Source organism: Sinocyclocheilus rhinocerous, unplaced genomic scaffold, assembly GCF_001515625.1.
Source record: "Sinocyclocheilus rhinocerous isolate Xijiao unplaced genomic scaffold, SAMN03320098_v1.1 scaffold574, whole genome shotgun sequence".
Lineage (NCBI taxonomy): Eukaryota > Metazoa > Chordata > Actinopteri > Cypriniformes > Cyprinidae > Sinocyclocheilus > Sinocyclocheilus rhinocerous.
Genome location: NW_015659919.1, coordinates 783,571 through 808,564, shown reverse-complemented (window position 1 = coordinate 808,564; position 24,994 = coordinate 783,571). Strand labels below are relative to the sequence as shown.

The 24,994-nt window shown below is 35.7% G+C and overlaps 1 protein-coding gene across 1 annotated transcript in view; it reads left to right on the top strand.

Annotated features, from left to right (window-relative positions):
- The window catches only part of LOC107724329 (gamma-aminobutyric acid type B receptor subunit 2-like), a 213,605-nt gene that overhangs the window by 106,546 nt on the left and 82,065 nt on the right, over nt 1–24,994 (top strand). Inside the window, exon 3 of the mRNA XM_016533207.1 lies at nt 18,905–19,075. Within this exon, the coding sequence (XP_016388693.1) occupies nt 18,905–19,075 (171 nt within the window). The remainder of the gene's footprint in view (nt 1–18,904; nt 19,076–24,994) is intronic.

Below are 24,994 nucleotides of genomic sequence, written 5' to 3'. Positions count from 1 at the left end.
TGTGCTAATCCGGAGAGTTAGTCTTTGAAGGACAATTACAATTGTGCTCATTTTAAAAACTTTGTGCCTAATTACAGCTAATTATTCAAACTCATGAAACGTTTCCTTTTGCTTTCTAGGCCTTAGGGTGAATTCAGAGGGCTGCTGAATGGCTTCTTTAATGTATCACCATGTAGTGTCAGTTTAAACAATATATTGTTCATCGTAGTGACATTTTGTAATATGTAAAGTGAATGTGTGTGTGAGTTTAATGTGCAGAGGTAACTTTAAAAGGTTCATTTTCCTGAAAAGATTAAGCACAGTCTCTGTGGCTCTATGAAAGCTGTGCTCTGTTTGTTAGAGCATCATGATGATGCATTTCCACAGTTATTAACATCGTAAATCCTAGCAAAGCTTTATTTAGATGTATTTTTTAAATTATGTACACTTATGAGACTATAAATTAAAAACTAGTTAACGCTGCCACATGAGTGTTTCTAACACAATAGCTAAGGGAGTGACTGCACATTTAACATCTTTCTCTGTTCTGACCAACATATTCAATCTCTCCATATTTTTTGCTCTTTTCTAAAGTTGTAGAAACTGAATTTTTATTTTGTTATTGGATCAAATGGGATATATTTGTTGTAGTTTCTGTTCATCACTATAGAAGTTTACCCAACTATGTTGACTTATGCTTCAGAGAAGCCCAGAAATGTGAAAAATACCTGACTTACTTTCTTTTGTGCATATATATGTATATATACACCTGAACACATGAGATGGAACTATTGCTTTATTCGCAAATGTTTTATGCAATACTCTAATTTTCACCACTTTGGATGGAAACTACTGAGACTTTCTCCAAAATATCTTCTTTTATGTTTTGAAGAAAAGAGAGGGTCAAATGACAGAATATATTTTAATTGAACTATCCATTTAAGTTCTAAATGGAAGTACATGACAAGATCCTGAATTATGTAATCACACTGAGTTTTAGTTTGGTATCAAAGCCATTTGTGTTTATCAAACCTCTAAAGTTTAAGCGTTCCTCTCTTTTTAATGGCAGCCAGATTCCCAGCGTTCATGATCATTTAAAGGGGATTATAATGGGATTCAAAAGCGTACGACCTGCAGGTCATGCAGCAGCTCTGCTGCCCAGATCAATAAGCTGATGAAATGAGGGCTCCTTAGCCCCTCTCTCTGTGCACAGGAGGAATACTATCCTCATCTTCCAGGAAACTTGGGAGTCTGAAGGACACTCGAGTCACATGATCAATAACCCAGGCTGTTTAACCAGGTCATACGCTTCTACTCCCTCCCCTTCCTTTTCATCCAGAAGAGCGCTGGTGACAGCTATCTCTTCCTATTGATTAATGTTGCAGCTCGTCAAATCACCCATTCCAGACACGCACGGGAAAACACAATGCCACAGATGAATTACCCTGCTGAGAGAGGAGGCTAGGCTGGCCCGGCATATTTATGCCTCACTCTGAGTGCTGTGGATCATTGTGCAACATTTTGTCTCTCTCTCTAACTGTTGTATTGCAGATGCAGATATTCTTTCTTGCTCCATTACAGTTTGCATTGACTCTGTTGACTTTGACAGTATGAAGAAACTGGAATGATCTCCGGGCCACAATTTGAATGACTAAAAATGCTAGTTTATATGAACCTTAGGCATGAAGAGATGGATTTTTGCTGTATTATTTTAGAAAAACACCTAGTCTGACATCGAAACCTCGACAAAGTGGTGGAATGGACACTGGAACTGATTATGAGGACTGGACAGGTCTTGGGCCGCATGGCAACACGGTTTTGTGGCAGTCAGAATTTGAAATATCTTTTAAATTCCAATGAATTCCTGGATTTGGATTGAATTTGAAATGAAGATGCAGAGTTGTAATTTAAATACCCATCAACATGGTACACAGACACACAATGGAGTTCCAGAAACATTAGATTATATTTATAATCAATGTCTAAAATGCCACCTAAATATTGTTATACTAAATATTATAGACATGTGTATTTACACTATCGTTTATTCAAAGTAAAATTAGTAAAAGTAATAAAGACATTTATAATGTTACAAAAAATTTAGTTTAAAATAAATGCTTTTTTGGAACATTTTTTTCAAAGAATCCTGAAAAAAAAAGATTAAAATATATAAAAATAGAAAGCTGTTATTTAAAATTGTAATAATATTTCACAATATTACTGTTTTTACTGTAATTATGAAGAAAACAAGAAAACAAGCACTTTTCTAATCCTGATATATTTGTGCCTTTATGCATTGATATGCAGCAATGAATTATGGATGAATGGAAAGCTCTTGAACATGGCGCCGTGTTTCTCACCGGCATAAAAAGCGCCGTGCCCTCTCACCCCGTCACATGTGCACAATGTCGGCGGGAAATAACGGCGGCGAAATGCAGGGCAAGGGCAGGTCATTTCTGTTGTGACAGGCATCTAAACAACCTGCCGGATGGATCGCAGTAATTGGGGTTAAATGCCCTCAATTAGCAGCGCATTGGCAGAGTTGCGGCGCTTGCTCCTCTGCTCTATCTCTCCGTCGGCCCTGCGGGAGGGGAGGAGGGGGGCAGGTACAGGTGTGGGACTCCGCAGACTCACTCATGTGGCGCTAACGCTCGCAGCGGTGTGGAGAATGAAGCGGCGGCTCCTTTACAAAATCGATTGCCATATCATCATTGGGTCCACATGCTGGGCGGGAGGGGGTTATGTGGCTGCAGATGGTGGAAAGGGAGAGGCTTCTTTTCAACGGTGCCCTCTAATGGGTTTTTCTCTGTGTGAGAGTGTGTGTGTTGAGTCTGCTACTTATGAGAGAGAGAACTTTTATAATCATTGGCCACTATGATGGCTAGAGATGCCAACGTGAGATTGATTATGAGAGTGACTCACATCGACTTTGATAGTTTTACTGTGGTGTCGAACCAAAAGGTGTTGGTGAGTAACAGCTTCAGTAACCTCCAAATGTGGGAGTAATTATGTTTTTGTTGCTTATTAAAATGAATATTTTCCGCTCATCACGCAAGGCTCTGGGCAGAGATTAACATATACAGTACTACGGTATGAGTATATTGGATGTGCACAATAACACACACTAATTGTCAAAGCGATCAGTTCCATGTCAGTTGCTTTGTTCGTTATTCGCCGTTTAGCAGATGATATTAATGCAACTGGCAGCACAAATGCATGAAATACATTGGTTCAGGATGTGAGGGTTTTACACTATGAGATGGTAGATTAGAGTGCAGAGTCAGAGGGAAGGTCAATGACTGTGTTTAAATGGAATATTCAAACAGATGCTTGCCAAAGTTGTCCGCATACTGGAAAAATGCAATCAGACCAAAAAAGGTCTATCCAAAATATATCTTTTATTTTTCATATGCAAAAGTGAAAAAGTGACAAAAGTGCAACTAGCAGACGTTTCAGCCCATGCTTTCTTCAGTGCTTTTTAAATGGAATATTCCAATAATAACTGTTATTTACATTATGTAAGCATCATGTATATGTGATTGCCATAGCCACATTAAGATATTCCGGTTTTAAAATTTTGATTAAAACATGTGACATGCTGTATACCTAAAACATTAACATTCAAAAGTTTGGGGTCGGTGAGATTTTTTATGTTTTTGAAAAGTGTTTTATGCTCACCAAGGCTACATTTATTTGATCAAAATACAGTAAAAACAGTAATATTGTGTTTCCTATTTAATATATTTTAAAATGTGATTTATTCCTGCGATTAAAGCTGACTTTTCAGCAGTCTTTACTCCAGTCCTCAGTGTCACATGATCCTTCAGAAATCAAAAATATGCTGATTTGCTGCTCTAAAAAACCTTTCAATGTTAAAAACAGTTGTGCAGCTTCATATTTTTTGTGGAAGCTGTGATACTTTATGAATTAATATATATATATTTTTATTTATTCATTCATTCATTTTTGGGGAAAAACAGTCATTTATTTTACATTATAAATGTTTTTACAGGCACTTTTGATTCCTTTCTGAATTAAAATATTAATTTCTTAAACAATAATAATAAATAAAATTGAGATTACTTACTGAGCCCAAATGGTAATGTACTTGTATCTTTAATTAAGTCACTTTAATAACTAAACATTCATTTATATCTATATTAATTTATGTTTATATAATGTCCAGTTTATGTTTATATTCATTTAATCTATATTCGTTAATATTTATATCATAAGAAGATATGACAAAGGTATTTTTGTGTGGTATTAGCATCTGCAGTATTTCCAGAAGAAATGTTTCAATATTTATCAATATTTATATTTATCAATATGCATGCATGCGGAATATGCTTATTACATGTATATAGGACTATTCTAAATAGCTGCAAAGCATTTAAACCTCTTTTTCAAAACAAAGGTGTAAAAAATATGGACCTTAATCAAAAAAGTCTGTGCATGTATGACTTAAAATATTTTAGATCCTCCAGGATATTCTAGTCCTGCACTGAAACTAGACCATTTGTAGAAGCATCTCCGATATGTAACTCATGTTTCAGCCACCCGACAATAAAAGCATGTTATAAAGATGACAGCGCTCTGGAATAACAGGTAATAAGCCTGATATTTCCCAAATGCCTTTATGAATTAGACTCTCAAAACACAATTGGTGAGTCTTAGCCTGTCTGGGGTGTATATTATGCTTTAATGAGCTGGGTTTGTGTGTGTACCAGCCTAGCATTCCTCATGAGCAGCAGATCGTGCTGAGCTATCATGCCGAGTGCCAAATGCCTCTCTTGAATACTGAATATCAAAAGCATCCTTTGTGTGGTCTTCATGATCCTCAGCAGCTGATTAAACCTCTTCCCCAGTGTGAATATCCCCACCTTGAATATCAGATCTGTAAGGACGTAAACAGGATTTATCCTCTTCGTGTTGACTTTGTCTTGCATGTCTATGTGCGACGACGCCTTGGACTGCCACCTGTCCTCGTGATGGTAAATATTGGGATAGGGAAAAGGATCGGTGCTGTTTATGGAATTCTGTTGGGTCACTGATAAACACTGACTTTGGGCGACTCCTCTAATCGTGTGTTATTGATGTCCCATTGAAGCCCTGCTTCAATCTAACCAAGTCCCTAGACAAGGCTCAGGTCAATGAACATTGCAACATGTGAGGTGATTAACGTTTAACATTTTGCAATGTTTTTGAAAGGTGTCTTTTATGCTCATCTAAGCTGCATTTATTTTATCTAAAAAATCAAATGAAATAATATATGTTAAGTTAAAATAACTGTTTTCTTTCTAAATATATTTTAAAATATATTTTTTTCCTGTGATGCAATGCTGAATTTTCAGCATCATTACTTAAGTCTTCATTGTCACATGATCCTTCAGAAATCATTGTAATATGCTGATATATATATATATATATATATATATATATTCCAATAAAAACAGTAACTTTAAGTTATTTTAGTTATTGCTGTATTTTGATCAAATAAATTCAGCCTAGTGAGCATAAGAGATTTCTTTCAAAAACATAAAAAATAGGCATTGTTCCAAACTTTTGACCAGTAGTGTATGTATCACTAATGTTATATTGTATAAACGTCTTTCTGCTTTTGTTTGATTTGTCTAATGTTCTTTTCTCATTAGGAAAGGTTACCGTGAAGGTTAATCTATAGTTGGAATGGTTCAGGTCAGGATGAATTGCTTCAGATTATGGGAACGGTAAATAATGAGCAAGGATCCATCATGCTCTCTGAGGAGCACTTTGTTTGTGAGTCCTCTGTTATTGATGATTGGGTCTGTGGTGAGGATGATGGTTTCTTCCTGTTGGAGGGTCAGAGGGTGAGAACCTGAGTCTCCCCTGTTGCTGTCTGCTTTAAAAACTCCCTTTAACTAATTGGGCCTCCTTTGACCCTGAGATCCAGTTTACTTGCTGCTAGTTCCTCCCTGGAGATACGTCCTGGCGTTATCGGTTCATTTTTTATAAAGTATTCTGGTCATGGTAAACACCATGCCTCATGCCTGAAAATGCCCTCTCATTTTTTCTACTTGCTGTACTCTGGCTGTTAGCATTAGTGTATGTGAGCAATGCAGAGTTGCATGAGTTAGCCTGGACTGATGAGAATTTTGTTTGAAAGCCTTTCACCCTAAGATTTTTCCAATGCTGCTTCATTCAAAACAAAACAAAACAAAATCAATCATTTTAAGTATCTAAACGTCTGTTGACTCAAATTGCTACATTTGCTTAAAAAAAAACAAAAAAAACAGTAAATTGTGGCTTGAATCATCCCAAAGAGTCAAATCTTCACTCATTAGAAGTTATTGTTTTGTGTCTATAGACGTTGTGTGTCATAAACTGCAGTTGGTTTTAATCATATGTTTGATTTATTTGTATTCTTTAAAGAAAGGTTTCATCCACATATAACGTGTGTTTTTTTTCAGTGTGTGTTAGTAACTTCTTCAAACTGTAGCACAAGCAATATTGTTAAAAAATAATAAAATGAATATATATATATATATATATATATATATTTCTTAGCCATGAACCAAATCAATCATACAAGATGAATCACAACCTAAACTATTATTATTTGTTATATTTATTTATTTATTTATTGTAGTAAATTGAATACAGCAGTACAAGACTTTAATGAGGGAATGAACTACAGTAAAAAATAATAACATGAATATATATATATATATATATATATATATTTCTTAGCCATGAACCAAATCAATCATACAAGATGAATCACAACCTAAACTATTATTATTTGTTATATTTATTTATTTATTTATTGTAGTAAATTGAATACAGCAGTACAAGACTTTAATGAGGGAATGAACTACAGTTCCATGATCCTGTAAATGACAAATGAATGATATACACAATATAAAACAATTATTCCCACAACATTCTCTTGCTGTTACAGTCATGTATATGCACATATATAAATAACTATTTGATGCACATTGTATGCAATACAATGAAACATAAATATACAGCAAAAACAATTTATTTGACCAGATTTCAGAATCGTCAGCAAGTTGACTATCTAGATAGCACAGTCAATGTATAGAATAGCGTTGGTAGTATTTATATTGTTGTCAACAAATAGGACACTGCATTGCATTCAAAAATTTTGGATATTGACATTTTGGCTTTAATAAAAATAGGCAAGGATGAAACTGGTGTCCTCTATTATTCCTATCCTTTCCGGCAACAAAACCTGAAAGTGAAACGTAACTCATAATTACAACTTGAGAAGTGGAAAGTAGGAAATTTCTGATTGCACGTGAAGGCAGCATTAGTCGTTGATTAATATTTATTAATAGTCTAATAGTTTGTTGATTGCAAAGAAAATTTTATATAGTCACATATATAAGTAACTTGACAATAGTTTTAATTGTCATTAGCAATGCTTTATTGGATTGAGCAGTTGCTCTTGAGCTCTTTTGTGTATGACAGTGACTTCTCTGGGTTTCTCTTTGGTTGCAGTTCAGGATTTTGGATAATGTAGTTCTTCACCAGGAATGAAGTAGAAATCATAATGACTTTAACAGGAGCATGTCTAGTTGCTTAACAACCTAATGGTAGGTCTGGTCTATGTTTTCCAGGGTGGAGAAAATGAATGGCCTTTTTATATCCAGAACCCGACTGCTACACTTTTTTTTTGAAGATTATTTACCATTAATTAAAGATACATTGAGGTGGACAAGCACAGCTGCATTTCGTTAATCTTTTCCATTTCCAGTCAGCTTACAAAGAGCAATGAAGCTAAGCTCATTGCAAGTCGATGGCAGCGTTGCTGAGAACAATGTTGTGCAGTGTTGTCAATATTTCATTCTGCAAGGCCACACAGTCTTTAGAATTGGCTAGAAAACCTTAATGAGAATGAAATGCTGTTTATTGACTCAGGCAGCCGGAGTGTCAAGAGAGTCGGCTACACTAGACCTCACTCAGTTAGGCTGCGCTCCCAGAATGCAAAATGCCTTATTCTCTGCCCCACCATTCCTTTTTTCTATAGGTTTTTTCTGTCTCTGTTATGTCTCACACTCTCACTCGCACCACAAGTACAGTGCCTCCTCAAGGAAACTCAGATGAGATAATAATTAACAAGAAAGAAAACTAGATTAGAACAGTTAACAGATAAAGCTGCATGAAATGTTTAATTATTTATTTTTTACTGTGTCAATGTAGTTGTTATTTTTAAAGCAATGTAAATATTTAATACATTTCTTTTTACAAGTTTGGGATCAGTAGACATTAAATTGACCAAAAGTGACAATTAAAACATTTATAATGTTACAAAATATTTCCATTATTATCTTTACAGTTACTTAACCGTTATTTAAATAATAATTTCTCAATTTTATTTTGCAATAAAATAATTTGTAAAATATTTTTGATAAATAAATGCAATGTTGGTGAACATAAAAAAAAACCATTTAAAAAAAATCATATTGTGGATATGCTCGGCCCTGGCAGCTTTTAGAGCCTGTCTATAGCTGGACATACTGTTTTTCCACGCAATTCTAAAAACTTCCAAGTTAGTTTTTTTCCATTTGCGCTCAAGACTACGAGTTTTTTTCTTGAGAGAATGGGAGAATTACTGTTGTACCATGGTGCATTTAAATAAAAATAATGTAATTGAAAAATGTTAATTCATATATTTCTTTAAAAATATTACATCTTTAAACATTTTAAAAACAATTTAAATATTAAAAATCAATTTAAGAGACTTACTAAGATTTAAAAATGCTTAAATTGATAGGTTCATTTGCATTTTTTTCATAGTATTGGTTGATTTATTTATTTTGGTGCTTGATGATAGTGTAAGGTAAATAGTGTCAACATGCACAGAAATGAAACTTTCCTTTATTAGCCGTTTGGAGATTTTGCCTGTTCATTTGAGGTCCAATTCCACCGCAAACAGCTGCCGCACACATATCGTCCCTCTCAAACCCCATTTGTCCTGTTCACCTCTAGAGTATCAAAGTCATCTGGTATTTTCCTAGAGTATAAATCCCTGGTCCCTTTTATTGGACTTATTAGGTAAGCACTGTGACCTTCCAGTCCCAGTGCTGTGGAGCTGAGAGTTGTGACAGGCAGTGGCTCTTCTGTGCAGCTTTAATTAACACTGGCACTGGGAGATTGATGGAAAGAAGACGCAGGTTGTCGGCACGGCTTTGCCTCTGGCAGGGGGTGGCAATTAAAACTCTGTGGCAGCACAATGTGGGAGGAGAGGAGAGAGTGGTATTAGGAGACCAATAGGATGTTACCTGCCTTAGACATTGGATACACGTGTGTTTGTGAGCATGAAAAGGCATGTATCACTATAGAAGTATGTTGTTATGTTATAAAAATGTTGATCCTGTTGGAATAGCATGTGTTTATTTTGCTCTAGATATGCATAAATGCATTTGGCGAGAATGCCGATATAAGAGTGAATTATGCACATTTGCTTTATACTGTAAAGAGACCTTGCATTTAAATAAGACGCTCTGGTTTGGATATCACCTGGAGATGCTGGGCCTCCTGCTGCTAAAGGATCTGTGTGGGAGTGAGAGAGGCTAATTTTGTGTGATAACTTCCTTTCTTATTCTCTCATGATGAGAAAGTGAGTGCTCACACTGATCATGTGCTCTACAGGAAGTGTAGGGAATCTAATGCATTAGTTGTCATTACACAGAGTTCACAGATCAGCTGGCTAGAATTCAGAGAGAAAGGTTCAGTTCAGACTATTTAAAGGTAATTTTTTTAATGTTAAAATTCTTTCCTGTTTTAAAGAGACGGCTGTAAGTAAACCATGCGTGGGCTGAGTCTCCTGAAAGGTGCCACTGTGAGATTCTCATTTCTAAATTGTGCATCCTTGTTTCTTGTACCCGTGTCTTAGCTGTTCCATCCTAAGGAGCTAGGGAAGTATGCAGGGATGAAGTGCAAGGAGGGAGAGACTGAAACAAGATGTATTTGTAATATTAGAGATGCACTGATATCCTGAAACATTAAGTTTTAAAGCCGGCATGAAATGGAAATTTGCTGAGTGCATGTTATGGATCTTATTATGTCCATTTGTTTTCAGCTCATAATTTTTTATCAAAATGTTGACTTTCCAGTCAAATGGCATACTTCTCTCTGGCGATGTATTCTAGGCTTGCTGCGATAGACGGTGCTGACGGTGATACCGTTGTTAAGCTGCAACACCGGTTACGTCACTTGCCCACTGCGGCACCGACCATTTTGATTTTTTTATAGTAATAAAAATCAATCACAGATCAGATTTCATTTATCCAGTGAGGAGAGTGAGTCGAGCTGACTGACAAAAAGAGTGGGGTGAGACAGACAAGACGATGGCGGATGATTTACTTTCAAAACGAAATTCAAAAGCACCCGTTTGGCAGTATTTGGGATTTTGAAAAGCCTGTTGAATTTTGTCGTTTATCTAAGGCTTTATGGTGTATTTTTATTTGTTTTGTTAATAAAAGTTCTATGTTTTATATATAGGCTAAAGTGAGTTTGACGTTGTATTTTGTTTTGACGCCGAATTGCCGCTAATTCGAAAGTGAAAGTAAAATGCGTACTAAAATGCTTTTAAGCTATTTAAAAGCAAAGCAAAGCGAGGAAAAAAGGGAAAATTCAAACGAACTAAAAACGAACAAGTGCTTTACGCTGAATTGCCGCTATTTGAAAGTGAAAGTAAAATGCGCATGCCGCTTTTGCAAGCTATTTAAAAGCGAAGGAAAGCGAGGAAAAGAGGAAACGCCCCTGCCCCCACGGTGATACCGGTATTATCGGTGTTGTCACATGTCGATTAACCGGTGGGAAAATGTCCTCATCGTCACAGCCCTAATGTATTCTGGACTTTTCCCGTCATTTTCCAAGTCACCCTGGTCTTTTCTTACAATCGACCTCAGGCTCGTATTTAGATCTGCCTCCATCCGATCAACAGCCCATGGACAGAACCAAATCCCTGCCATATATTTTTTTCAATAATCTATTTCACTGTACATCACAATAGGTAAATATCTGTAGTAGGGCTGGGCGATATGGGCAAAAACTCATATCTCGGTATTTTTTGGCCGATGTGCGATATACGGTATATATCTCAGTATTTTTGTTTTTGTAATATTTAATATATATTTTACATTCCACCCAATGTTGTCCAATGAAACAATACATATTAAAGGCTCTGAAAACAAATGAAGTGAATGTAACCATGTAAGCCTATATGATGTGTAAAAAAGGGTTAAAACCACATTTCATTCTAACATTATAACATTGCAATCTAAAAACAAAAATAATGCTTTTAAAGCAGAAGTCAAATTTACTAAACTAAAAATGAAAATAAATTAAAACAAAAGCACATACTTGTATTAGGCTATTTTGATTAGGCTACCCCATTCCAGTCACTTTACAGTTAGTGCTTTCATATAAATACACTTACTTGTCGGTTTAAAATTCTACATATGTCACATTTATTGTCCAACTACAAATATTTCAGCGAAATGTATATTTTAGTCAGAGTTATTGCGCTCCTATTTCATTGAGCTCCGTCTGTTTGGCGCGCTCATTCTAATTGAAGTCTGTGAAGTTTAGCAGAGAATCGCAAAGCAGAAGGCTCATGCACTTCTGACAGAAAAATGGAAATATTTCCATGACTTTCTAACATTTACAGATGGAGAATATACCTGTGAAATGTAAGTTATGCATTAAGGAAAACAGCACATCTCAAACACATTAAACAGCGCGTCTCTGTCAGCGGAACACGCAGCCTTTCTGTCAGAGCCGCTTTAAACTGAAACTATAAACTATCTTATGAGTTTTTTTAAAGCCCTTAATATAAAGCTTGTCAGATGTTTAGAACAAACTGGATTATGCACTTTCTCCGCAGCAGCTCAGTCTGTGTCCTCCGTTATATTTTTCAGTTGCGCTCGTATCAAACTACTGTATATCGATATAAACGATATTGCTTCATACCATATCGCTTATAAAGAATATATCGATATATCGTACAAACTCGATATACCGCCCAGCCCTAATTTGTAGATGCTTTCGTTCCATTGCAGCTTTAACCGAGTAAAGTTGCTCATACAGAAAGTATTGTACCTTTTTCTTTTTTAAGGATGCACTGATATTGAATTTTTGACAAATACCAATAAGCTAAGCTAATAAATGGCTGATATTATAAATCTAAAAAAGCTTTGTTTAAAAATAGAATTATAAAGACAACACTAGTAGCAAATGAAGTCATCAGAACATGATGTACAGTATGAAAGATCGCTAGATATTCACTTTAAAATGTACTATAAAACTCCTCTGCAAACTTGCTTTCTTCTCAGGCTTCGCATCCTCGCAGCATTTAGAGAATTGATAAATCTCTCATGATGCTGGACTCCGATTGATTTCCGGGGTCATGGCCTGAAGGACGAAGGAGCGAGAAACAATGAAGCATCAATTAGAATATTGAGAAACAGTCACTGGGAAGCTTTCAGAACACTGATAGCACAACAAAATATAATTAGTTTTACCAATGGCTTGAGTTTGGGTATGGGACTGTCTTTTTTGTCTGGCCAATAGTTGAGGGGGGTAGGTTTTAAGAAACCTGTCAAGAAACAGTCATTATTTTGCCACGCCAAGAGGTCAAAGTTTGGCATGTAGATGCAGAAACTACATAATTTGGTGACAATATTTTCTGATCCATCAGTTTCTTTTGAATATGAAGATTTTAAAAGCAAAATACAATGGCAGCCTCTCCCTTCTCTGGTTTCTTTAGTCCTCGTGGCTGTATTTGAGTGCATTATGCTCTGACTTTTCCCTTGTGAGGATGGAGCATTCTGCATGTAGGCTAGTCTCCACTAAACAAAGATTAGAGCAACCTCCAAGAGACCCCTTAATGCTCAGTGAGTCCCGTAGGTGCATTTGGATTTAGTGGCACTAGCATGATAAAAATCCTTAATTGGCAGCACTAATCTGTGTGTTTTGAACAACAAGCACTTCATTGAGCTGAGATGAGTGACGGGGTGACGTGGCATGACTCTTATTCTGGAGTTGGCCATTGATGTGAAAGCAGGATTACACTCTGATAAAGGCTGTAAATCTGCTAATATTCTGCACAAGAACAAAGTACTTTACTACTTTACTACTTACTAGGTTTGTTAGATATTGAAGTCTTTGATCTCTCTCTCATTTGTTAGGGTTGATTTTTTTGTTTTAAAACCAGCACATTCAAATTCACAGTTCATTCACTTTGGATTATACAGTATATAGAAATGCATTTAAACTACAGGTGCATCTCAATAAATTAGAATGTCGTGGAAAAGTTCATGTATTTCAGTAATTCAACTCAAATTGTGAAACTCGTGTATTAAATAAATTCAATGCACACAGACTGAAGTAGTTTTTAAACTACTTCAGTCTGTGTGCATTGAATTTATTTAATACACGAGTTTCACAATTTGAGTTGAATTACTGAAATAAATGAACTTTTCCACGACATTCTAATTTATTGAGATGCACCTGTATATAGAGGGGATTTTTCTCATTGCAGTCAAAAAATATGATGTCACAATTGATCAAAGATTTAAAAGACAATACTTATTAAAAATACATAAATGACCAGTCACAAGTGGTTGGTATGGTTTTGTAATGTTTTTGTGCTCAAAAGTCTTTTGTGCTCACCAAGGCTGCATTTGTTTGATCAAAAATACAGTAAAAAATAAATATTGTGAACTATAATTTTTTTTAACTTTTATTTTAATATATTTTAAAAAATATTAAAATAATCTATTTCTGAGATGCAAAGCTGAATTTTCAGCATTCTTCAGTGTCACAATATCTTTCAGAAATCATTCTAATATGCAGATTTTTTGCTTATTATTAAACATTTCTTATTATTATCAATGTTGAAAACAGTTGTGCTGCTTAAAAATTTTGTGGAATCAAGTGTTAATTTCGTTAACGAAGATTATGACGAAAAATGTTCGTTGATGAGCTTTTTTCCCGTGACTAAGACGAGACGACAATAAGGTCAATAAACGATAACTATGACTATATCAACATGCAGTTTCGTTGACGAAATAACAATAATAAAATTAAAATAATAAAAACTTTAACAAAAACCTTTGTTTTCGTCAAAAAAGGAGACAAAATGTTATTACGGACTGCTCTACATGCGCGAGCTTTCATGAGTGCGGTTGCCAGATATGTTGATATGTTGCCAAAATGTTGAGACTTTTAGTCGACTAAAACTTGACTAAAACTAAATAGGATAAGGTTGACTAAATATGATAAAAACTAACAAGGACATTTAATACGGGACTAAGACTAAGACTGAAATTTAAAATAGCTGATAAAATTGACACTAGTGGAATCCTTAATATTTTTTTTTTTCAGAATTCCTTGAGGAACAAAGTTAAAAAAACTGAATTTATTTGAAATTGATTTTTTTCTAACATTACAAATGCCTTCAATGCCAAATTTCTCAATTGAATGGATCATTGATGAATAAAAGGATTTTTTAATTGTACTGACTTAAGACTTATGAACAAATGTGGGATTCCTAATGTTAAATTGATTGACTTTTTGACATTTATTTCTGTGTCAGAAGTGGCACAATATAGTATATCATAAAAGAAAAAAGTAAGAAGATGAGAGTGAGAGTGAGTAACGATAAATGATGATAACATTTTAATTTTAAGGTCAACATCTCAAGTCTTTTTAATTGAATCACGTTCGACAGGCACGACATCACTGTTCTGAGATTGGCTTCTTCTTTCATGACTGTCATTGAGGAAATTACTTTTTTGAGGCAGGTCTGAAAAGGCCAAAACCAGACCAATCTAGATAGTGTCTATCTGTGAGTTAATGCACACTTGCCTTCAAAGAGAATCTCAGACTACTAATCTGTGTCATTATCAGGAATCGTAATGTCTTATCTTTTCAGCACTGCAATTAACCCTACGTTGATTAACATCAATAACTCTCCTAGAGGACACGAAATCATTATATTAGATTACTTCAATCCCTCGCAATCCCCTTTCATTTGCTTATGCCCATGTTAGAAGGAAAAATGGATGTTCTGCTCACCCTCCTTCCTCTTGAAACGCAGAGCAGGTGGTGTGATTATGCCAGCTCTGATGTCTGCTGTCAGCTATAGCTTTAGTTCACACATTTCCTATGTAATGTAACAGTGTAAATAAATCCTAACCAAATCTGTCTGTTCCCCTGTCTAAATATTCACAGGTCTAAATGTTTCTAACAGGGTTTAATGGAATTCATCGAAATGTTAGACTGTTGTTATTCGCGAGTTCTCTGGCTGTCAGGGTGTGTACACACCAGCGCGCCATTGTGAGATCAGGGAAAGAATTAAGAGCCGGTTTTCTTCTCTGCATGACAAATTCAGCTCGCTTTTATCCATAAGGGGGTTCAACCACGGTAAATTTGTGAAAATGTGTCAAAGGATGTTCACTTCAAGGTGAAATGAATGCCTGGACTAATCCCTTTGTACGTACACATTATTAATTAAATATCAAAATATCTTCCTTTATGTTTCACAAAAGAAACAAAGTCATAAAGGTTTGGCATGAGGGGGAATAAATGATGACTGAATTTTCAGGATTTTCAGGTGAGAAAATCACATTTGTATCAAAAACTACATCTGGATAATATTCATGTTGTTAAAGGGATAGTTCACCCCAAAATGAAAATTATGTCATTAATTACTCACCCTCATGTCGTTCCAAACCCTTAAGACCTTCGTTCATCTTTGGAACACAAATTAAGATATTTTTTATTAAATCTGAGAGCTGTCTGACCCTGCAAAGACAGCAACGCAACTGCAATGTTCCCAGTCCCAGAAACAAAGCAAGGACATCGGTAAACCAGTCCATGTGACATCATTGGCTCAACTTTAATTTTGCCAAGCTATGAGAATACTTTTGTTAACATCTTCCACCATTTTGGAGAGTACCACGACGCATGTGCATGCTTTCCCCAGAACGCAATCAATGTAATCAGCATTGTTTACGTTCAGCATGCACGCATTTCTCCTGAACGTAAACAACGCTGATTATGTTGATTACGTTCTGGGGAAAGCGCACACATGCGTCGTGGTACTCTCCAAAATGGCAAAAGATGGTAACTCGGGGAGAAGAATTGTTGAATAAATTATGTATTTTTGTTTTCTTTCTTGTAGCTTTGCAAAATTGAAGTTGAGCCACTGATGTCACATGGACTGTTTTACCGATGTCCTTACTATGTTTCTGCAGGGTCTGAGAGCTCTCAGATTTCATCAAAAATATCTTAATTTGTGTTCCGAAGATGAACGATGGTCTTACGGGTTTGGAACGACATGAAGGAGAGTAATTAATGACAGAATTTTCATTTTTGATTGAACTAACCCTTTAACTAACCCAACAAATGGAATATATGTTCTTACTCTTTGTGTTTTTATATCAATATGGTCCAAGATTATCCTTTTTAAATCAATATGATAAACAAGTTAGGTCAAAAGTAATCTAAAATTTGTCAGATTATATGACCTCAAATGTATAATGTAATGGATTACGTTATTAACTACAAATTTTGTCATATAATTTGGAATACAATTTGTAAGTAATCTACCCAGCTCTGGCTGCCTATATAGAGAGAAGACATTAAGGCAGCTCATATGTATTATATCCAATTTACATGAAGCAATATATACTGTATAGCAAATCTCAATCTTTTTATAAAGTTGGATAGATTGAAGTATGTCCAACTATATGTGCATACATGCATACTGTATAATCACCAAGGGTGATATATTCTGTATACCATATCTCAACTGCTTGATTTTCACCCAGCTCTAATCTGCTAATGCAACTATCAAGCATGAAGATACAGAATTAAGATATTATAAACTCTAACATCATGATTTTCTGTAAAGCTGCTTTGAAACAATGTGTACAATGTGTAAATATACAAATAAATTTGACTTGACTGGGTTTTGGGATGGTGCCTGAATCTCCTCCTTTTATCAGAAAGTCGAACTAACAAGCTGTATTCAGACCATGTTCCCCTTAGCACTGTGTTTATATGGTTACGTCACCACTTCATTCACCAGAGGGGCCACAAATGAGACAAGATGAGAGGTCAGGGGTCACGGCCACTGCACACTCCAGAGCAAAAGTCAATTCCATTTCACCCACAATTCTATTCACAGGAAAAGTAATTTAGTTGATCCAATCCCGAGCAAAGGAACGTCCTATTCCGAGTTCATTTCCAGGGAAAACCCTGATGTAGACCAGAGTTGAATAGAACTTGTCACATTTTTATATTGAGGCTCTTCCTTGTGCTCTGGAAATGCAGTTTACTCTGTTAGTACTATATGTAAATTGCTGCTTAAATCACCTGCAAATTCAACAAGCCATCCATATAAATTTTCACAAAAACATCAACATCCAGCTTTTGAAAGATTACATTTCCATTCACTATTCAGTTGAGATTTTTTTTGCCTTGCAATAAAAATGTCATCGAATTGAATGTGCAGCCACGTAGCCGACAGACATTTTATGACTGTAAGCAAAGAGTGTGCTCCTTTAACAAGTATAAGACGGCTTTTGCTATTTGAACTCAAAGCATTTCCATATGTTTATCTCTGAGAGACTAACAACCCTCAGGATGTATTATTACCGGAGTAACATTTGTTAATCTACTGACGGGAGCGCTGGCATAAAAATCATACCATGATGTACCAGGCTTGTTTTTCGCTCCAGCTGAGGCTTAAAATGCTCTGCCTGGTGTTTGACAACATTAAAGAGGGCATGTTTTGAGCAAAAAAGTCTTCAAAAGTGTGAAGCCCCTTTCGAACGGTCCCTTTTTCAAAGCCTGAAAAGATATGAACATGCTTAGCATGCAATATTTGAACAGTAAATAGAAGCGTTTTTAAAAAATCTTATTAACATTTATGTTTCTTGAGGCAGAGGAGAGCTAGATGAAGCAGGACTCAACAATTAAGCAGTGTGAGAGAGTTTTAGGCCATTCAGTTGGTCACATGTTCCTACAGTCCAATGATTTGCTGATCATGTGCATGATTTTATGCCTTGCAAACATAAACATTTGGTTTTCTGTAATGTTTTAAACATTGTTTTGCGAATTATGCACATCACCAAGGTAAACGTTTTGGGCAAAACTGGTACAGTGTTTGTATTACTGTACAGTGTATTCCATTGTTTGTTTGTTTTTAAGGTTTAAATGTTCAATAAAAAAAATGGTTCTTATTAATACTGCTAAAATATGTTTCTAAAAATAAAAATAAAATGCACTGTATTATTATATAATTATATTTAATATAATATTTTTACTGGCCCAAATTCTTATTGTTGACCACTATGGAGAACAAACACACATTATAATGTTCCATAATACACACATACATATTCAAGCTGATATGCTGAGTTTGACCATCAGTGCAAACGTTCATGGCTCCAATCAACACAGGCACTCACCAAAGGTGTGAGAGCTGTCTTTTTATAGAGATGTGTTAGTATGTTGAATCATTCACACCTACGCTTTAGACTCCTGGAGTCCTGGCATACTGGCTATGGGCGGCCACTTGCCTTCGATCCAGCATGCTGCTCAAATCGCAAGTTGAAGATGAATACAATCTCAGTCCAATTACGCCATAGTGCTGTATTAAACTTAATAAGACGTGATTTTAATATGACTTTACAACATCCTGCAATGTTGCACACCTTAGTCTATGATTATTTTATTTATTTAAGAGTTTTGTAGATTTTGGTCTTTCCTTATTCAAGCATATTACAAGATATATGTATATACCTGTTAACTACAGTACATAGAAAATAACCAAAATGGCCACTGAATTGATTTATCTTAAAAGGACTTTGATTAACTGTACTTTCTTCTTCTTTTACAGCTTTCTTTTGCGGCCACAACTCCTGTCCTGGCAGACAGGAAAAAGTATCCAAATTTCTTTAGGACCGTCCCATCAGACAATGCTGTGAACCCTGCTGTGGTGAAGTTTCTCAACTATTACAACTGGAGCAGAGTGGGAACTCTGACCCAGGATGTCCAGCGCTTTTCTGAGGTATGTTGAGAAAAATAACTTGCCCTATTTCTGAATGTATTTTGAATCACGATATTGTTATTCAGTCCTTAAACTAATGTTAAGAAAATGTTTTAGAGAGTAGATATTATGTTTTCGGTCCTTATTTATTCGAAGGAATATTTCAGAATATTGAAACACTTAGAGTGACTAAACAAAAAATGAAATTTAGCGAATTTAGCTCAATGGGAATGAATGGGGCCAATCCGTAAACATTTTTTAAACAAATTCCCTTGATCTTTTGACATATAAAGCCGGGCTCACACTACAGGAGTTTTAAAATCCTAACCGATTATGAAATCTGGTTGCAGCACACACATAAAGAAGAATCTTTGCAGATTATCTTCCCTCAAATCTTAAACATGCACACACTACAAGATTTGAAAATCGTGGCGCATCACACACTACAAGATATTATTAAGATTATCATGCCAGAGGGAGCGCTTCACGTGATCTCACGCAGCAGATCATCATTGATATTTCAGTGATGTTTATATATGTTAGCTAGCATGCTAGCAGCTTTCTGCACTCACCCAGTATGTTCAAAACTGAGGCGATTTCACCCCAGCGCTTCTCTTTCTCCTTACAGTTGTGAGACAGTCGTGTTACTACAAAACATCAAGAAGCAGTTTCCTCTGTCTCCACTATCCAACGGAGCCACAGCAGCTGTTTTGTGGTTGCGCATTGGCTATTGTGAAAGTACTGACATAATCATATAGCTGTCATCCTCCCGATTTAAATTCTAAATATCAAACATGTTTGATATGATCGGGGTGACCCCGATTTGTGTGCGAGCAGATCGGGAGATGCAAGATTCGATCTGTGAACGGCTCACATTACCAGATAATCTGCGCCGAACATCGGGACCGATCGAGGTGCTCGACAAGATTTTTGTTCCGATTCTCGGGAGGGGGAAATCGGGGCTAAATCGGGCTAAAAATCCTGTAGTGTGAGCCCGGCTTAAGAGGTCATTGTACTATAAAGTTCAGAACTCAAAACTTTGTCGTTAGTCTAAAAACAGCTTATATTGAAGGCAGTCTGCCAAAACGACAGCTTTTGGAATGTTCTACTCTATGATGTACAGTAATATTGGCAGGATGAAGGCTGACTTTGATATTAAAATATTTAGGCCTACATATCTAATAAAAAAAAATGCAGGGGAAAAAAGAAACTGTAAATTACTGACTGAATTCTGTATGTTCTTCAATAAAAAATAGTTGTTGATTTTTAGTTATTAATTATTTATTTAAAAATTATTAATAGTTTGTGTTTTTTAACATTTTAAGTTGAATTAGATTATTGTATTAAATATATTTTTAATTTAAAGGGATAGTTCACCCAAAAATGAAAATTACCCCATGATTTACTCACCCTACGACTTTCTTCTTTCAGACAAATACAATCGGAGTTAAATTAAAAAATGTCGTGGCTCTTCCAAGATTTATAATGGCAGTGAACCCAAAAAGTGCATCCATCCATCATAAAAGTGCTCCACACGGCTCCGGGTGGTAATAAAGGCCTTCTGAAGCGAAGCGATACGTTTGTGTAGATTACGCTACATCTACGTCATCCACTAAAACACCACTCTCTCGTGAATGTGTGTACGTCAGTTAGCGGAAGCTAGAGATTACGGTTTATAAAGTTTTAAAATATGGATATAACAAGGATAATTTTTAATATAACTCTGATTGTATTAGTCTGAAAGAAGAAAGCCATATACACCTAGGATGGCTTGAGGGTGAGTAAATCATGGGGTAATTTTCATTTTTGGGTGAACTATCCCTTTAAAGTCATCCTGGAGCCCCCTTGGAAATTTGCTGAGATTAAATCAGATCCTGAACAGCATTATAGTTCTGTGTGATATTATTTACACTTTTATTTGCTAAAATACTGAAATGCACTAAGAGTGACAGGCAATATGTATTCATACATGCTGTAAATAAATTGCATTGTCACATTTTTATTTCATTTTAGGGGAAGCCAGCTTTCCCACGCATTCTTAAAACAATTGCTGTTTCTGTGATACCTTCTAAGAGAATTTGTTTTTATTAATCTCTTCCTTTTGTCAGCACATTGTGGTAAAGTTTAAAAGATACATATTTATGTTTTTCAAAACTTTAATATATATTTTAATCTATATGAAGCATATTGTTTGAGGCAACCCAGGCTCGTTGGAAATACGTGCCTCTAAATACATTCCTGCAACACCATTATTTACGTACCTTACTGCACGTTTCGCGGCAGTTTCTAAGTGAAACGTCCAGTGAGTGGCACTAAATTGCGGGTTCATTACGTGACCCTGGCACATTTTTGTTATGTTGATATAGGCATGTATTGCTGTGTTTGTATTACGTTGCTTCAAGTGCCTATTGCAGTGGTTCATAATTCAAATATCCAAGGAGTGTCGCTAAAAGTTAATGCTCTATCGTGTTGGAAATATCCCCAACACCAAACCCAACCCTAACCCTACCTGATAGTGTTAACAAATGCAAAACTGGTATAAAAATGCATTTGTTGATGCAGCCGTGCTATTTTAACTTCCTCATGTGGATTTGAGCTGTTTTGTTGAACTGTAGTTTCACGGGGTTTGTACCGGAGCTCTTCATCACTCAAGTGCAACGCCGCATAGCGTGAGCTACCTAGCAAACCTACTGAATTAGAAAACTCATGCATATGAAGCTATATATGTGACGACACGTTCAAACGTATCAGTTTTCAAATCTCGCTGCCTGTTAAAAAAAATTTGAATTCATAACACAATATTCAAGTAATTATGTGAAAATTAGGCTTTATTAATCGAAACTGTGGACCTGCAAATCATACTTTGTGTGAAAAGGAATAAAAGCTGTCAGAGTTTTACTGCCTCTAGTGTTCATTTCAACTGGAAACTGCAGTGATTCATATGTATAGGTACGTTTTTTCAGTTCTGCAGAAATGTATTTAGAGGCATGTATTTTCAATGAGCCTATGTTGGTTTGAGGATAGATGGAGAGTAAGTGGTAATGTCATAATCGTTATTTAAAAAAAAGAAATAATGGCAAATTTGCTAATTTGTAATAGAACATTTTAATGATCATATGATTCATTTAAAAAGTGAATATTTTTATTTTTGAAATAAATGGCAGGTAAAGTTGTGCGGATTCTTTTTCTCAGATCGCAACAAAAAGCCAGGGAAACGCCGCACACAACCACTGCTTAACACAAATTTATTTAAAAAGGAAAATAAACATGTAATGTAGTCAGTGTAAATTAAAGTCAGTATGTCAGGAAGTATCTGTAAGGAATACCAATCAGTCCAAGCAGACATCAATAACAAAACTCAAAACCAAACGTCCGATTTAGGGAGAGATGAATCAAGGTGGAAACTTCTCCGGTGCAACGGCGAATTCCCATAACCTCTACGTCCCATGAGTTCTCTGGCAGACTCATGCGCCAACGCCAACAACAAACAACTATTCCTCTTCTCTCTCATTGTTCCTGCAAGTCCTTTTTAAGACCAGTTGATTTAGTCCAGGTGCAGCACCACGTCAGCCAATCACCTGCAGACAGCCAATCATCTGTGACTTGGGAATAAACACAGAGTAACTCACTAAGACGTCACAATGTCTAAAGATTCAGTGTATAAATAAATTAAATAAATAAATAAGCAAGCATTTGCACAGACACTCTGTATCTGAATGGCTGAAGAGAGTTGTGCTTTTGCCTTTTGGGAGGTAAGGAGCTCCAGTGAGAGTTGTGGAAGGTGTAAATCCCTTTATCTTTGCCTCTGGATGGAGTTGCTGAACAGACACAGAGGGAGAGCCTGATCCCGTCATCAGCCTGCCTGAGGAGGGCACTGGAAACCTGATTAGCATGCCGGTGTCACGCTCTCTCACCCTCAGCGGTGCCGTACCGTAGGAGAGCTGCCCGCGCTGTGTGATCTGACATTTCAGGAGGAGGTGCATCTGTTGTGTCACACAAATTAGGAGGCGTGGATCTGGACTGGCCTTTTTTTGGAGACTTGGGTTGGCTGGGGGTTGCTGGTTTCACTGCGAATTGATATTATTTTTCTCAAAAGTGCCTCAGTCTAATTGCATATATGCAAATCCTTCCTTTAATACTTAGAATAAACAAAGAGGTTTTCATGTGTGTGTGTGTTTGTGTGTGTCGTGTGCATGAATGCTCTGGGTTTCTATCTCAGCTCTCATTCTGCTTGTTCCAGTGAAGTAATTTAGCACCTGTCCTGTCTGCTGCTTGATATCTGACACATTGCAGGAGGCTGTCGGTGTTTTGCCTGAGTGTCTATCAATAAGTGGATTAAGAGCTGTTCACACTCCAGCATGAATCACACTCCAGTATGCTGTTTTACAGATTAAGACCCAATCCCCTTTTTATGTGGTAAAAGATTAGATGACTTGGACCCCGATGAGGAATTAAACCCATTTGTCAGGCCTCGCACTTTGAGGATTGTGTGTGTTTGTGTGTTTGTATGTATTTACACATAATTGCTGTGCATCTACAGTAGGTGTCTGTGAGGTGTCAAGGGCTCTCGCAGTCCAGCTCTCATATCTATATACTCACTGTTACTCTATTTACGCTGACATAAGGTTGGGTTTGAGTCATTTATCTGAATAAATCACGAGTAAATAGATTTTACAGCTTTTTAATGTCCTACATAGAGGTGCACTGAATGCATTTCTTTTTGCATTGAATGCATGAATGTTATTTGAATGTGTGTCCTGTTCATATTTGTTTGAAGTTAATATTATAGTCATATCTATCTATCTATCTATCTATATGTTGTCACGGTACCAAAATTTCTGTATTCGGTACCAATACCAGTGATACCAATTCGGTTCCAAAGCAAAACACAAAAACATACTAATTAAGAAACACATTATTTTTATTAATAAAGTCAAACAAAAATAAAATGTACAAAAATCAATGCTATTCTTGATACTTATTTAAAATTGTAATAAAACCGCAAGTAATACAAGTATGAAAAAAGTAAAAAAGTTTCACCCAAAAGTTTTGGTCATATTTCTGCTGCCGCTGAAAAACAACTGTAAACTATTATCTGTTTTAGAGTTTGCTGGTGTGTTTCATGATCTTCCTCAGCCTGCAGCTGTAAAAGGAAAATATAATATACTTAAGTAAAGCAATGGGCTGAGTCTGACCAAATGCAACATTAGATCATTGACAACAGCTAAAATATAACTTTTCAGTAAATAACAAACTTATTTAGATAAGATTACATATATTTTAAGCCAAGTCTATATCAAATAGATGGAAACTGTAGTATTAAAAACACTTTACAAGAAGATTCCATTTGTTAGATAACATGACCTATCAATAAACAATAGTTATAGCAATTATTCTTCTTAGGGTTGATTTCAAAATTTACTAATACATAAAATGAAAAGTTCAATCTATTAAAATTATTTAATGCACAATGAACAAACATGAATGATCAAGTGTTTGTATTAACATTCAAAAACATTAATGTTGTAAAAATATATTGTTCACTCACTGTAAGTTGATGTTAGATAGTCTATACAGGAGATACAATTTGACTGTACTTTCATTTAATCCAAACTGTGTACATGTTTAGTTATCTATACTTGCTAGAGTTATCCAGCCAAGAATAACAACTAACCAACTAACTTATCTAAAAAAAAAAACACCCAGAACTGTTTTTCTGGCGGACTGATATGACATAAACACTGTTAACCACATACATTTGTGCATTCTCTAACACGCATATTTTAGATTCACAATTCATCTAAAAGCCTCTGGTGTGTAAAAATAGTAAATACCATTATGTCCTCCTGTTTTTTACAGTAATAAAAGTTATAAGAGCATTAAATGTTAACAAAGAAATCATTTTGAACAAAATTCATTCTAATGCTCATTATATTAGCG